The following is a 15930-nucleotide window of genomic DNA, read 5'->3' on the forward strand; positions in this document are numbered from 1 at the left end:
TGTTAACTGACTGAATGAATATTTGAAAAACCTAGGACCTAATAGGGATTCAAGAAATACTAGTTCTTTTTATTTCTCTTGACAGGAAATAGAAAGTGATTCTTAGGGAATGCCAATACCTCCTAAAAGTTTCCAAACTAAGGCATCAACAAGAGGATACCTTCACTGAAGAAAGGTCAATGGTGTCCATAACACCTTTGCCAGCTGGGAATGCATGTGGCTGGCGTCTGCTGGTCCTGGGTTGTGTTTATCTCCTCTCTCAGCTCCTCTGTGTCCTTAGCTTAGCATCAGCAAACGTTCTGTCTGCAACTGCAAGCATCTCTGAGCATCTCTGTCAGCTCCCAAGCATCTCTCTAAAAGTCTCTCAGCCACTGTCTTATAGGACTCCAGTGATTTAATCAAGACCCATCCTGAATGGGTGGGGTAACACCTCAATGGAAATAATCTAATCAAAGGTATCACCCACAGTTAGGTGAGTCACATCTCCATGGAAACACTCAATCAAAAGATTAATGTCTGCCTCACAAGAGGCTTTTGAGGAACGTAATATATCCAAACTGGCAGTTGCTGATGGAAACACTTAAAAAGTTAAACAAAGATTCAGAGAGCTGTTTTTTTCTGAAAATAATTTATACTAGACACAGAACCCTACTGATCCCTCTGGTTAACCTATCTGATGATTCCATTTTGCCTGGGTATTACCATTTTACTTTCAAATGTTAATTCCATTGGGTTATAGGTGTTAAAACAATGGTGTGCATACACATTTTATTTTAATAAATATTCCTTGCTTTCTCTACATTAAATGGATTCTTTCCCACAAATACTCATGAAGCAATATATGGGTTTTTGTGTATACTTAAAGGACTTACTCTATGATTTGGGTTTTGCTATACAGGTTTTGAAAGATCTACAACTCTAATATGTGACTATACAATTAAAAAGTGGAAAACCTCTGATTTCCAGATTTGTTACCAACCCAACACTAAACTTGAGGGCATTATCAGATATCCAGTCTTAAATCCTGATCTTTTTGACGACTCTGTACATTTGGTAGAGTTGATCTATCCCTTCTTTTGGCTCTTACATCCTGCTTTACCTATTTTTCTGACTACTCTGTTTTCATTACTAATTCCTCTAGCATGAGAGGTGTGCTGGTTTGAAACTGTTATGTACCCCAGGAAAGACTATGTTCTTTAATGCAATCTTGTGGGGGCAGGCTTACCATGGGTGGGACATTTGGATTGGATTGTTTCCATAGAGATATGACTCACCCAACTGTGGGTGAGACCTTGATTAGATTGTTTCCATGGAGGTGTGGCCCCGCCCATTCAGAGTGGGTTTTGATTCATTCACTGGAGTCCTTAAGAGAGCTCAGGGGCCAACACAGATACAGATGGTTGGAGAGGCAGACAGAAATACAAGTGAAGATGCAGACAGAAAGACATTTGGAGATGCTAAGCTAAGAAATGAAGCTCAGAATTTGCCCAGGAGAAGCTAAGAGAGGCCTCCCAGATGCTTAGAGACAAACACCCTGGGAGAACAAGCAAGGATGCACAGGATCGGAGATAGAGAAGCCAAGAGAGACAGAAGCCCAGAAACATTTTGGAGAAAGCAATTTTGAAACCAGAACCTAGGAACAAATGACCAGCAGACTCTAGCCATGTCCCTCCCCAGCTGACAGAGGTGTTCTGAGTGTAATCAGCCATTCTTTAGTGAAGGTATCCTCTTGTTGATGCCTTGTTTGGACACTTCTAAGGCCTTAGGATTGTAACTTTGTAGCCTAATAAATCCCCTTTATAAAAGCCAATCCATTTCTGGGATTTTGCATAACAGCAGCATTAGCAAACTAGAAGAGCAACCCTTGTTTGTATTGAGGGATGTTAGATGTAGGAAAAACATCTTGCAGACTCTAAGGTACCTTTGGACTTGGTGCAGGGAGTGGGGGGCCTTTTGTGAGAACAGTCAGGCTCCTGAAAACCAGAGGAGGTTGAACAAAGTAAGATACATTGCTCAACTATGTAGCATGAACCAATCACAATAACACATTCACAATCTTTGGTTTGAATGTTTATTCAGCTTACTTACAAACCTTGGGTTGCATGTTTATTAACCAATCACAAGAATATATAGACAATTGTATTAGTTAGGGTTCCCTAGGGCAACAGAATCAACAAGAGATACCTATAAATATAAAATTTATGAAAGTGTCTCATGCAACTGTGGGTATGCACCAGTCCAAATTCCATCAGGCAGGCAGCAAACTGGCAACTCCAATGAAGATGTTCGATGAACTCCCCAGGCAGCAAACTTGCAACTTTGATGAATGTGTTCAATGAACTCCTCAGAAAATGAATTGGCAACTTCAAAGAACTCCTCAGAAAATGCTTCACTGGTCAGCCGAAGAAGAAGTGAAGGTCTCTATCTGTCTCGCTTAAGTCTTCAACTGATTGGATTAAATCCAGCTGACTGCATTCTCTCAATGTGGAAGACATGCCCTTCATTGACATCATTAGTCACAGCTGCAGCCAATTGACTGATGATTTAACAAACCAGCCTTCTGGTTTATCAAGCAGCCACAAACATCCTCACAGCAACAGTTAGGCCAGTGCTTGCTTGACCAGACAGCTGGGTACCATCACCCAGCCAACTTGATGCATGAATTTAACCATCACAGTCCACTCCTTGTTAACTTGGAAGTTATACACATCACCTAAAACCATACATTATCTTTAAGAAGATAACAATAACAGACATATATTTCACATAACAATACTCCGCTGTCCAGTGCACAACCAGAAATACACTAAGTCTCTCCAGAATAAGGTGCAAGTCCTTGGGTGACATTAACTCTTAAAACTGATTTCCTTTAACTTAAATACTGCAAAATAAACAATATAGCTTATGTCATATGATAAGGGGATAAGACAGGAAAGAAAGCAAAAATATTTGCTTTACAGACAAATACAAACATACTCATAACAAAACAAGGAGGAAATATTCATGCCATCATAGTCTCATTTCTGTAACTGGTCATGTGGCTGTAGTTCATATTTATCACTACCTTCTTCCTTGTTCCCTTTACCCTCAGCAACACTTCAGCTGGCTGTGGTTCTTTGCCTGATGGGGTTACCCAAACCTTCATTCCTGAAGTTTCTTGGCCATTGGTAGTCCTGCCTGGATTGGGTTGTTGCAGTTTTCCACTGACTTTAATCACAGGGCATGGTGGTACTAAGAGATGCCCAACGGGATCACCTGTATTCCAGGAAAACTCTTCTTTACTTCCATTGTATAGTTGCAGTGCTATTTCCCCTTGATATTCAGGATCAGTCACCCCAGCCAGTACAGTAATCCCCTTTGTTGCCTGTTGATTCAGAGGCATAAGAAGCCCGAAGTGGCCAGGTGGCAGTCTTAACTTCCAGTTCAATGGAATTATTGTTGTGTTTCCTTGTGGAAGCCCTCCTCTTTTTGGAACTAAGAGTTGTAGACCAGCAGAGCTTCAGCTTGCAGGGACAGGAAGCAAAAATTTATGTAGTGGATCACTAGGAGTGATAGTGACTATTGCCACTTCTGTTTCTAACACTTTATTCCTGGACCCATGAATCCTGGCTATGGGAGAAACAGCACCATAGAGTGGATGCTGATTCAGAGCAAAAACAGCCTCCTGGAGAACACTGCACCAGCCATGTAAGATATTGCAACCTAGCTGATGCCATAATTAAGTCTTCAACAGGCCATTCCACTGTTCTATCAACCCAGCTGCCTCTGGATGATGGGGAACATGGTAAGACCAGAGAATTCCATGAGCATGTGCGCATTCCCTCACCTCATTTGCTGTGTAGTGGGTTCCTTGGTCAGAAGCAATGCTGTGTGGAATACTATGATGATTGATAAGGCATTCTGTAAGTCCACAAATGGTAGTATTGGCAGAAGCATTTTGTGCAGAGAAGGCAAACCCATATCTGGAGTATGTGTCTATTCCAGTAAGAACAAATTGCTGCCCCTTCCATGATGGAAGTGGTCCAATGTAATCAACCTGCCACCAAGTAGTAGGCTGATCATCTCGGGGAATGGTACCATATCGGGGACTGAGTGTGGGTTTCTGCTGATGACAGACTGGGCAATCAGCAGTGGTTGTGGCCAGGTCAGCCTTGGTGAGTGGAAGTCCATGTTGCTGAGCCCATGCATAACCTCCATCCCTACCACCATGACCACTTTGCTCATGAGCCCATTGGGCAATGACAGGAGTGGCTGGGCAAAGAGACCAATTGGTATTCACCAAATGGGTCATTTTATCCACTTGGTTATTAAAATCTTCTTCTGCTGAAGTCACCCTCTGGTGAGCATTCACATGGGACACAAATATCTTCATGTTGTTTGCCCACTCAGAAAGGTCTATCCACATACCTCTTCCTTAGACTTCTTTGTCACCAATCTTGCAATCATGTTCCTTCCAAGTCCCTGACCATCCAGCCAAACCATTAGCAACAGCCCAGGAATCAGTATACAAATGCACGGTTGACCAGTTCTCCTTCCAAGCAAAGGAAGCAACCAGGTGCACTGCTGGAAGTTCTGTACACTGGGAGGATCTCCCCTCACCACTGTCCTTCAGGGAGATCCCAGAAAGAGGCTGCAGTGCTGTAACTGTCCACTTTTGGGTGGTGCCTGCATATCATGCAGAACCATCTGTAAACAGGCCCGAGTTTTCTCTTCCTCAATCAACTCCTCAAGATGCCATAGCTGTGGGCTGGGCAAGAGAAGGAAGGTGGCAGGAGTAGGGGCCATGGGCATTTGGCCACTTCCTCATGCAACTTACTTGTGCCTTCAGGACCCGCTCGAGCTCTATCTCATATATACCATTTCCATTTTATGATAGAGTGCTGCTGTGCATACCCAACTTTATGACTTGGTGGGTCAGAAAACACCCAGCTCATGATAGGTAACTCAGGTCTCATGGTAACTTGGTGGCCCATGGTTAAGCATTCTGTCTCTACTAAGGCCCAGTAGCAGGCCAACAGCTGTTTCTCAAATGGAGAGGAGTTATCTGCAGAGGATGGTAAACTTTTACTCCAAAATCCTAAGGGCCTGCATTGTGATTCTCCTATAGGAGCCTGCCAAAGGCTCCAAAGAGCATCTCTATTTAGCACTGACACTTCCAGCACCATTGGGTCAGCTGGATCATACGGTCCAAGTGGAAGAGCTGCTTGCACAGCAGCCTGGACCTGTCACAGAACCTCATCTTTTTCTGGTCCCCATTCAAAACTAGGAGCTTTTTTGGTCATTCAGTAAATGGGCTGGAGTAGCACACCTAAATGAGGAATGTGTTTTCTCCAAAATCCAAAGAGGCCAACTAAGCATTGTGCTGCTTTTTTTGGTCATAGGAGGGGCCAGATGCAGCAGCTTATCCTTCACCTTAGAAGGGATATCACAACATGCCCCACACCACTGGACACCTAGAAATTTTACTGAGGTGGAAGTTCCCTGTATTTTTTTGGATTTATCTCCCATCCTCTGCCACGCAAATACCTTACCAACAAATCTAGAGTAGTCACTACTTCTTGTTCACTAGGTCCAACCAACATGATATCATCAATATAATGGACCAGTGTGATGTCTTGTGGGAGGGAGAAATGATCAAGATCCCTGCATACAATATTGTGACATAGGGCTGGAGAGTTGATATAACCCTGAGGTAGCACAGTGAATGTAAACTGCTGGCCTTGCCAGCTGAATGCAAACTGTTTCTCATGGTCCTTAGTAACAACTATTGAGGAAAAAAGCATTTGCAGATCAATAGCTGCATACCAGGTACAAGGGGATGTGCTGATTTGCTCAAGCAATGATACCACATCTGAAACATCAGCTGCAATTGGAGTCACCACCTGGTTAAGCACAGCCCAAATAGAAGAGTTGAATGAGGATGTGGTGGGAATAACCACCCCTGCATCCTTCAAGTCCTTAAGAGTGGCATCAATCTCTGCAATCCCTCCAGGAATCCAGTATTGCTTCCAGTTTACTATTTTGCTAGGAAGGGGCAGTTCTAGTGGCTTCCACTTAGCCTTTCCCACCATAATAGCCCTCACTCCAGGAGTCAGGGAACCAATGTAAGGATTCTGCCAGGTGCTGAGAATGTTCCAATTATGCATTCTAGCACTGGGGAAATAAACACAGAATGGGTCTGGGGACCCACTGGACCCACTGAGACAGACCTGGGCTAAAACTCCATCTATCACCTGACCTCCTTAAGTCCCAACTCTGACTGGTGGAACAAAGTGACATTTTGGGTCTCCTGGAATTAATGTCACTTCTGAACCAGTGTCTAATAATCCATGAAATATTGGATGATTTCCTTTTCCCCAAAGCACAGTTACCCTGGTAAAAGGCTGTAGGTCCCCTAGGGAAGGCTGGGAGGAAGATTAACAGTATAAATTTTTGACAGTGTAACAGGGTCCTTCCCCAAGTGTACCTGGCCTTCCCCTCATTCAAGATGCTTTGGATCTGTAAATTGTCTCAAATCTGGGAATTGATTAAGGGGCCATGACTGTCTGTTTCTGTAATTCAAGGGAGACTTTTGTTCACTTACCTAGAACTTTTCTGTTTATATAGTTCAAACAAGAATTTAGTCTATTGCCCATCTATTTTACAACTAGGTAATCCATGATCTACTAGACAACGCCATAAGCCTCTGCGAATCAGATTATTTTGACTGCTGCCTTGAGCCTGTTTTCCATTATGGCAGCGACGCCCACCTTGTCTTTGGCAATTAACTGCTGCCACATGGCTTCTGCAGACTTGGGATCCAATTATCCCCATTGTGTTTAAGGATTCCAGCTCAGTGACAGCAGTTCCTACAGTAATATCTGACCTACAGAAAAGGGCAACTACAGAGCTCTTCAGGAATGATGGAGCTAATCTCACAAATTTATTCTTCATAGTCCTGGTAAAGGGTGTGTCCTATGGACATTCCAGGAGTGTGTGAGCAGGTCTTCCATGATAAATCCACTCTAACATTCCAATCTCTCTAAGCCTTTGAATCCCCTCCTCCACATTGTACCAGGGCAGTTCTGGCATTTCAACCTCTGGTAATGCCGGCCACCTTTTGATCCATGTTTCAGCCAGCCACCCAAATAGTTAACACCCTTTCTAACCCCTCGAGCTACAACATTGAATGCGGAATCTCTGCTTAGTGGGCCCATTTCAGTAAATTCAGCCTGATCCAACCTTATATTCCTTCCACAATTATCCCACACCCTTAATATCCATTCCCACACATATTCCCCTGGTGTCTGTCTGTATAAGTTGGAAAATTCATACAGTTCTTTTGGAGTATAGCATACTTCTTCATGGGTCACACTTTGTACCTCACCCTTCGGGGCCTGTTGGGACTTTAGTCTAGTTATAGTCTTGAAGCAAAGACTGGTGGTGGGGGTGGGTCATGACAAGAGTTAGAATTATCCCTCAAGCCATTTACCTCAGGACATTCTGTCACATTTTCATCTCTTAAAACAGGATTAACCTCTCCAGACAGAGGAGTGAGGGCTGCTTCCTCAGGGGAGGTGATTACAGGATTAGCAGGCACTGAAGGGTTAATCTCCTTAGGTGGGGGGTGGATGGCAGGCTCCTTAGGGCAGACTGGAGGTGGGGAAGCTGTTTCCTCAGGACAGCCCTCTACAGGTAAATCTAACAATGACTCAGCAGAATCCAGGGTTCCAATGTCCTCACCGCCATTATTATCAATCCATATGTCCCCATCCTAAGTTTCAGGATCTCATTCTTTTCCAATCAGTGCCTTTAATTTAACAGCAGACACCCTGTGAGGTTGAGATTTTAGTTTATGTTGTAAATCTACTACTCGTACAATGAGACTCTGGGTCTGGTTTTCAGAAATCGCAAGTCTATGGCCAGAGGAAATAAGATTTTCTTTTCAAGGCACTCATAGAAACCTTTACATCTGTCATATGGTGCTTAAGTTTTGAATTTGAAGCCTTTAGCTCATCTCTTTGTCTTCACAGAGGATGATATAACTTATCCAGCATATCTAAGAGCAACTAGCCAACATCATTATACCTCTTAACTCTGCAAAACTCTGTTAAGCTGCCAAAAACACTGTCACCCAGAGCCTTGCTTCATACAAGAGTATGATTAGGAGAATCAAACAGTGATATTTTGCATATCTCCATTGCCAACTCATGCCACGGACTGTCAGTGCCATTTTGATTATCGGAATGGAGTCATTAGTGCCTTTGAATCTAATCAGACTAGAGAACAGATTGTGAAAGCCCATTTTAAGATTCTGTTTCTCAAGAACCACTCCTGGTACCAACTTGTATTAGTTAGGGTTCTCTAGGGCAACAGAACCAACAAGAGATATCTATAAATATAAGATTTATAAAAGTGTCTCATGCAACTGTGGATATGCATGATTCCAAATTCCATAGGGCAGGCAGCAGACTGGCAACTCCAATGAAGATGTTCGATGAACCCCCCAGGCAGCAAACTGGCAACTTCAATGAATGTGTTCAATGAACTCCTCAGGAAATGAATTGGCAACTTCGACGAACTCCTCAGAAAACACTTTGCTAGTCAGCTGAAGAAGAAGTGAAGGTCCTCCATCTGTTTCACTTAAAAGTCTTCTACTGATTGGATTAAATCAAGCTGACTGTATTCTCTCAATGTGGAAGACACACCCTTCATGCACATCATCAGTCCCAGCTGCAGCCAATTGATTGATGATTTAACAAACCAGCCTTCTGGTTTATTAAGAAGCCACAAATGTCCTCACAGCAATGGTTAGGCCAGTGCTTGCTTGACCAGACACCTGGGTACCATCAAGTTGACACATGAACCTAACCGTCACAACAACCAATCGCAATAGCCACTACTTAATTTGAAAGATTACTCACCAATCACAATGTGCCAAATGTACTAACGTCTCAAACTCTACTTCCCTTTGTTTCATTTGATAAAATGCCCTGTGCCAAACCACTTGTGATGCATCTCTCTTTAGCATGCCCCACACTCACCCCTTAAAGCATGTACTTTCACTTTCCTCAATAAACTTTTCTCACTTGCTTATACCTACTTGTTTCTTCCTTGAACTCCTTCTTGTGACGAGACAGAGAGCCTGGAACGGAGCTCCGGTGACATCTTTCTCGGCAAAAGGGAGCTCCACTAATAGCTTGACTGTGTCAACTGAGAAATAACAAACTAAACTGCAAGGTAACAAAGGCATTTATTTGGGGTCTTAGAATTGCAATTTGGGGAGCACAGATTCAGGTAGCAACTAAAATTGTGTCCAGTCTTGGGTCTTCCAGGCAAGGGTTTTTAAAGAAAAAGATTTCACAAATTGTTTGTGATGGGTGGCTATTTCAGGGCATTTTCAGGTTAGATAGTTTACTGAGTTCCTTATCTGTGGTTTGTTTTTGGTGCCTAGATATCCTTAGAGTTTTGAGGCACATTGCTGCTTGAAGCTCTGCATAGTTTGGCAGTTTGTAATATCTGACAGGGACCTGCATAAGAGTCACCTCCAGAATGAACGCCCGACTCCATTGTAAATCTCTTAGCCATAGTAACTCTATTTTGTAATTGTGTATGTCAGTGTGCCCACATTGGAGTTTCCCTGTGACACTAATAATAAAATCCTGGATTGGGATTTTATTCTTCAAAGCATAAAAAGGAGCTAGGCCTGTAACCAAGAAGTTAGGAATTAACACATGATTATCATTACTGAATCATTATATAGATATCTTTGACTTTCTAGTATATTATTATAGCCAGAGGGAAATACCTGAAATTACTGAACTGTAACTCAGCTGCCTTGATCTTTGATAGTAATTGTGTAACTATATAACCTTTTTCTTGTGGCTGTAAAAACCTTGTTACTGGCCCCATTTGTAGCCGTATTCCAACCCAGATCAGCCCCAAGACTGAAGAACACATCAGGCATGGAGTTAGACATGAGTTTAATAGGACTTAGGGACAGGAGCGATTCTTACTGGCAGCCGCTGTACAGAAAAGATGGAAGTTAGCACTCCACAAGGAGCAGGGGCTTCAGGGGATGATTTATAAGGCTTAGGACAGGGACATTTCATAGGGTGTGAGAAGAGAGTTTCGGCAGGGACTTGTGACACAGGGGTGTGAAGATCTGTTATCAACAGCGGTCAGGTGAGGGGAGTTTTAATGCTTTATGATACCATTTGTACATTCTTCCCCCCACTGAGGAGGTCTGATGACCTTTAAGGTCTGTCCAGGTCAAGTAGGTGGCTACAGGAAATAACTCACTTTCACTACAGAGGAGAGTGGGTTGGACCCTGGGTCCCCTCAACCATCTAATCCTGTTTTTCAACTTTAATCTTATGATCATAAAAGACAGCCCCTAACATTTATTAATGAAAGAACTTGAGTCAGCCGAGAGCTGACCCATGCCAATTCCTAAACTATCTTGCTAGAAGCTAGAACTAAGCAAAATTGGCCAGCCTGACATTCACAGTAGCTTAAACTTCAAGCTATAAGTGACCTATACCTCATTATAAAACTAAAAATCACACCCATCATCATATTAAGGCCACCATTTTCTTACATACATTCTGTGACTAAGCATCTAATTAACCTGCACATGCTCAATAATGAGCTAATTTCTAACTTCATCATCTGGAGCCATTGTCATTATGAGCCCTTATTCATTACCCTAAAACTTGCCCAACTTTTGATACTATAAAACTATCAGAGTTACTGCAGTTCAGGCAGACAGATTTTTAGGTCGATAGGCCATCTGATCTCCTGTTTCCCACCATGCAATTAACTCTTTTCTCTTTGAAATCCTGTTGTCTTAGGAATTGGTCATTTGGGAACCCACCACTTTTGATCTTATCAGTCGCAAATGACAGATTCACCACAGTGTAACACCCTTAGATCCCTCCACCTGGGCTACTTCAGTTCAGAAATACGGTAAGAGTTCAGAAACGCCCTTTGCTCAATTTATGCTGAAATTCATCCCTCCCTTGCAATTAATGGGCAAATTATTACTTTTACAGCCTAGTGAAGTTCCCAATACTGCTAGGGACTTACTCTTCCCTGGCTTTTGATCATTTATTTGCTCACCAGCACCACTGCATGTGAGGATGAGCGAGAAAAGAAAAGCAAATTGCTTACAATCTTTTTCTACATTAACATTAACTGACGTTAATAAACGGATGAACGGAGGAGTCTGGATTACCTGGCAACGCCTTATATCCATAGTCCCTACAACCACAGATGACGCAAATCCCAACATCCCGTGGAAACCACCAGTCAGCCCAGCTGGTAGGAGGGCATCCCCGTCTCAAAGTTTTGGGCAAATCAACAGACCCGGTGACGGGTACTTTGGAGGGGGCTTTATCACAAGCGGTACAGATCGCGCGGAACGACCGGCCCTGGTCACTGTAGGCTGCACCGCCCCACTTTCCCGATACCAGTCCCTCACTCGCAGGAACCCAGAGCCCCCTTCTCCCCACTCACGGATGTTCCCGGATGACCGGAAAAACAACGCTCGCCCGAGCCCTACTGACCCCCGTGGGCCGCCGTAGGTCCCTGCGGGCCGTCGTGAACCCTGCAGGCCACCGTAGGAGCGGCCTCCCTAGGCTGCGCTCTCAAAATGGCCCCTGCACCCTGAACTCCGCGGCGTCCTCGCTGAGGTCACCGGCAGCGGGCGCACAGCGCAAGCCTTGCGTTCCGGCGCCAACGCGGCCTAGAGGCCGGGAGCGGCCGGCCGTCGGCCCTGTGCGCGCCATCTCTCGGGGCGGGGCGGTGGGCCCCTTCCGGGGATGGGCCTCGGCGCGCGCTTCGGCCCGGCCCTGCCCCGGCTCCTCCCCGCTCGGGCGGGCGCTCCGCCGTGTCCCCGCCTGACAGTCCGCCCGGCCCGGGCGGCCGCAGACAGGGCCTGGGCGGCTGCACGGGGAGCGCTCATCCCAGAGGTAGCGGGAGGTGTCGGCGCTGCCGCTGCTTAGCGGCGGTCCCGGGCAAAAAGACGGCGGTACCATGTTCTCTCTCAAGCCGCCGCGACCCACGTTCAGATCCTACCTCCTGCCACCGCCCCAGGTAAACAACCCCCTGCCCGCTAGCGCCTCGCTCAGCGCTTCCGGGGATCCGCCGGGCGGGCCCCACTGTAAGGCGTCGGAGAGAGCGGGGGACCCCCAGAGGTTACGCCTGTCTCCCCGCTAGCTTCTCGGCTGCCCCAAGCGCAGGGAAGCGCGCCTTCTCGGGAGCCTCCAGCTGGCTCGGTGGAAACTTGTAAAACTCCTCTGCAGCCATTCTCTGCCCCAAGTCCTTGTCGTCCGTGGTTTTGCCGTGTCAGGGGACCCGAGAGTTAGGAGCTGAGTTTAGTTCCTCGCCTGGCGGCGGTGCCCGCGGTGAGCACCAGCGTGATTGTAGCCCGTGAGCAGCGCCTTGTGGACACCTGGTAGAGGAGGGCTTCTTGTCTGCGATAAATGAGAACAGCTGGAAGCAGCACAAGAGGTTTTAATACTCTGAGGCTCCAGTGTCGGTAATGAACAGATCTTAAAAAGAATTCGGTAAAAATGTGGAAAAATTTAAGGGGGCGGGGAGCAGGCGATATGTGTCATCAATTGAAAAACAAAATTTGCTCTTATATGTTACGGGGGAAAATGTTTTGATTTTTATTTATTTTGCTAATATGTTTCAGACTGACGATAAGTTTAATTCGGAACCGAAGATTAAAAAACTGGAGCCAGTGCTTTTGCCAGGTAAACGTTAGAGTTCTGACCGATACTTAAGTTATGTATTTTGCTCTGCGATTTTTCTACTGATTAGTGTTGTGTGGTTAACTTTCTTCCTCTATTTATTTTAAATTTTCTCCAGTTAAAATCTAATGACTGAGCGGGAGTGGGGTGAGGGGGGGAGCTGATTAGAACTAAATAACAGCCACAAAAAATAAAGATAAATTATTACAAAAACTGTCAAGAATGTCAGTACCTTTTGAAGATATCTTTTTCTACTTTTTCTCCTGAAATGTACTTTTTGGAAAGAAGTATATCTTGACTAGGTAGGGAAACATGCCTTCATGTCTGTCTGCAACTTCTTTTATTAATACTCAATAGTCATATCATTTAAATACATTTCAATAGTATGAAAGGCAACTTTTATCATGGCCCTGTCTCTATACCAATTACAAGGCTCAGTGAACTTTGCATCATTACTTGGCAGTTGTTTTTGAAGTTGTCAGCTGTATTTGCGAATTTGCTTGATTCAGTTTTCTAACAGGGTTTCCCAACAATGGTACAATTGACATTTTGGGCCCCATAATTCTTTGGGTGAGGGGCTGTCCTGTGCATTGTAGAATGTTTAGCAGCATCCCTGCTCTCTACTGATAGATACCAGTAGCAATTCCATCTACCATCCAGTTGTGACAACCAAAAGTATCTCCAGACGTTGCCCAATCTTCTCTGGGGGCAAAACCTCCTTTCAGTTGAGAATCTCTAGTTTAGAACAAAATTGACCTTAGAGGACCTTGGAGGTAAAGGTAGGGATTGGTGGTAGTCAGGAGTTTAGTTTTAGAGCATACAAAATATTATCTGGTTGGTATTTTGAACGTCCTGTATGATTATTCAGAAAAGTCACTTGTTTAATATGGTTTGGGGGGAAGTAGCAGATGCTTAGGAAATCCTGTTTTAAACCTGAAATCAATACCAGTTTGTGTGGCTACTATTAACATTTAGCACTCTCAGAGTTATTACTTAATGCTAAATCTAGTAAAATAATTAGAACTTTGTAGGTGGTAATTGAACAAATGGAAACTTTAAATTTTATGTTTTAAAATTTTAAATAAAGAGTAGGGACAAACATTCAAAGTGTCAACCATTTGTTCCATATGGTAGCTGCTAACTCTTAAAATTTTTTAACTTGATTATGAGTTAGTTATAAATATTTTTCCTTGATTTTGTTAATGCTCTTCACCCAGTGTGTACTAATAAAACCTTTGCACTTTTTCTCAGAGTTAACAATAAAATTAGTAAGTAACCTTTGCTCCCTGCCTTTCAGACTTAGTCACTCCAGGCATTTGAAGGCAGCTGTGGGAAACAGCACTATCTTGAATGAGTGCCTGTGAGCTATTGAACTTTGGCTTCCTTTACTTCATCTCCACAGGCTTTGGTTTTCCCCTCCCTTTATTATGACTTGACTCTGATAAACAACATGGTCTTAACTACAAATGATAGTGCTTGATTTTTTAAAATTATATTATTCTTATGAAGTGTTTCTGCATATAGATCAGCTTGAAGAACTTTTTCATTGAAGTGTTAGAATCACTAAAAACTTATCTTTCTCCTAAAAAGTCAGAGTTTTCTGAGAAAGATTTAAACCCTTTCCTAACTGTAAGTGGTTTACTTATCTTAGAAATAGCAGGTGTATTTGGATCTTGGATCTTCTGTTAGTTGCCCCTTAAGGAATTCTCTAACCTGTGTTAGTTTTTCTTGCATTGACTTCCACATCACAGCTAAAATTTGTAAATGCATACTGTTTTCATCAAACTTACTCCTTCAGAACATCTAACCAGTACTAAATTTTCATGCCTTTTGCCCTCCCTCCAGACGTCTTCTGTTCTTACCTTCTCTTCCTAGCCCATCCCATACTTTTCCTGGTTGCGGTTTGTCTGGCCACCCTGTTGAAGTCTCTGTTTCCTGCTTTACCTCTCATGTCACGTCTCTGACTACCACTAGAACCTCCGTTGTGCATCTTTGGGCATGCAGCCTATTATGCCCATGAAATCTGGAAGGCATATAGAAGATAACTGATGCATTGGAGATCTAAAGACCTAGGGTAGGTTAGAACTTTTTACTAAAGGACTTGAATAATGTAGTGCTGGCTGGTCACAAACCGAAGGAAAACTTGACCAAAGTCACTGGTGGCTTTGCACTGGCACACAGGACGAGAAGTTAATCGTTCAGAAGTGTAGTATTGCATGTTATGTTTTGGCATAATGCCTTCAGTTCAAGGATATCCTACTTCAGTTGCTCAAACTTTTAACTTTTAATTCAGTAAGCAGGTGAGAATTATTTATTTGTGTGGATGCACTGTGTGCTCAGTTGGAACTTAAGGTTAAATTAAAAATAATCGTCATCTTTTGTTATGTAAAGCAAATGGAAGAAATGACTAGTAATTTAATTTAGATTATGGTGTATGTTAGAAATTTGCAGCTTTCCTGGTTCATGAAACTTCTTGAGATAGAGATGTTACCTAATTCAACTTTGTGGCCCCAATGTCTAGCATGTGACACTGAGTTGAAAGGACCCCTCAGATCACCTGCTTAAACTGTAATCATAATCATAGCCCTGCCCTTCCCCTATACACTGGCCAACCAACTGCCAGATTTAGTAGTAAGGGGAAGACTATCTTATTTTATGCTCTGCGTCTCTGTTCTCTCAAAGTTAACACTTTTCAAGAGAATTACATCATAGCCTGCAGTTGAAATATAGTGCCCTTTCAAAGCAGCTACCTTTTACTTCATCTTTCCCTCGTTACATGAATCTTGTTCTTTAGTGATTGTATTGTATATGTGTAAAATTGCCCCTTTCCTGTTTTAAAATAGGAAAAGTATGACTTTAAAAATGAGTGTGTGTTTATGTGTGTCCCAGTACATATTCATTAAGAGCAAGTAATATCAGTAATTTGTTAAGACTATGCTCAAGTCTTTTTTGATAGCTGCTGGATTGGTAGATGAGTTCAGTAACTGTGTGAGCGCCTACTGGGTTCCAGGCTCTGTGGTGGATGGGGCAAATGCTGGAGGTGCAATGTGCCCAGGGCGCAGTCTCAGGCCTGGTGGAGACACCCAGCTGACTTTGGGCAGCATCGAAGACTGTCACAGCCTGAATGGGTTGACTTTAAGATTCCAGCCAGGGGACTGGCATCAAATCTGGATGAAGTTTTTACCAGCCATTG

At 43.6% G+C, this 15930-nt stretch overlaps 2 protein-coding genes across 2 annotated transcripts in view; one reads left to right on the top strand and one right to left on the bottom strand.

Annotated features, from left to right (window-relative positions):
* Window positions 1–12143, bottom strand: part of LOC119531528 (translation initiation factor IF-2-like) — a 30813-nt gene extending 18670 nt beyond the window's left edge. The window contains exon 1 of the mRNA XM_037832862.1: window positions 11497–12143. Within this exon, the coding sequence (XP_037688790.1) occupies window positions 11628–12017 (390 nt within the window). The 5' untranslated portion in view covers window positions 12018–12143 and the 3' untranslated portion in view covers window positions 11497–11627. The remainder of the gene's footprint in view (window positions 1–11496) is intronic.
* Window positions 11617–15930, top strand: part of MTMR10 (myotubularin related protein 10) — a 57437-nt gene continuing 53123 nt past the window's right edge. The window contains exons 1-2 of the mRNA XM_037832860.1: window positions 11617–12075; window positions 12680–12740. Of these exons, the coding sequence (XP_037688788.1) occupies window positions 12016–12075; window positions 12680–12740 (121 nt within the window). The 5' untranslated portion in view covers window positions 11617–12015. The remainder of the gene's footprint in view (window positions 12076–12679; window positions 12741–15930) is intronic.

Source organism: Choloepus didactylus, chromosome 4 (genome assembly GCF_015220235.1).
Source record: "Choloepus didactylus isolate mChoDid1 chromosome 4, mChoDid1.pri, whole genome shotgun sequence".
Taxonomy (NCBI): domain Eukaryota; kingdom Metazoa; phylum Chordata; class Mammalia; order Pilosa; family Megalonychidae; genus Choloepus; species Choloepus didactylus.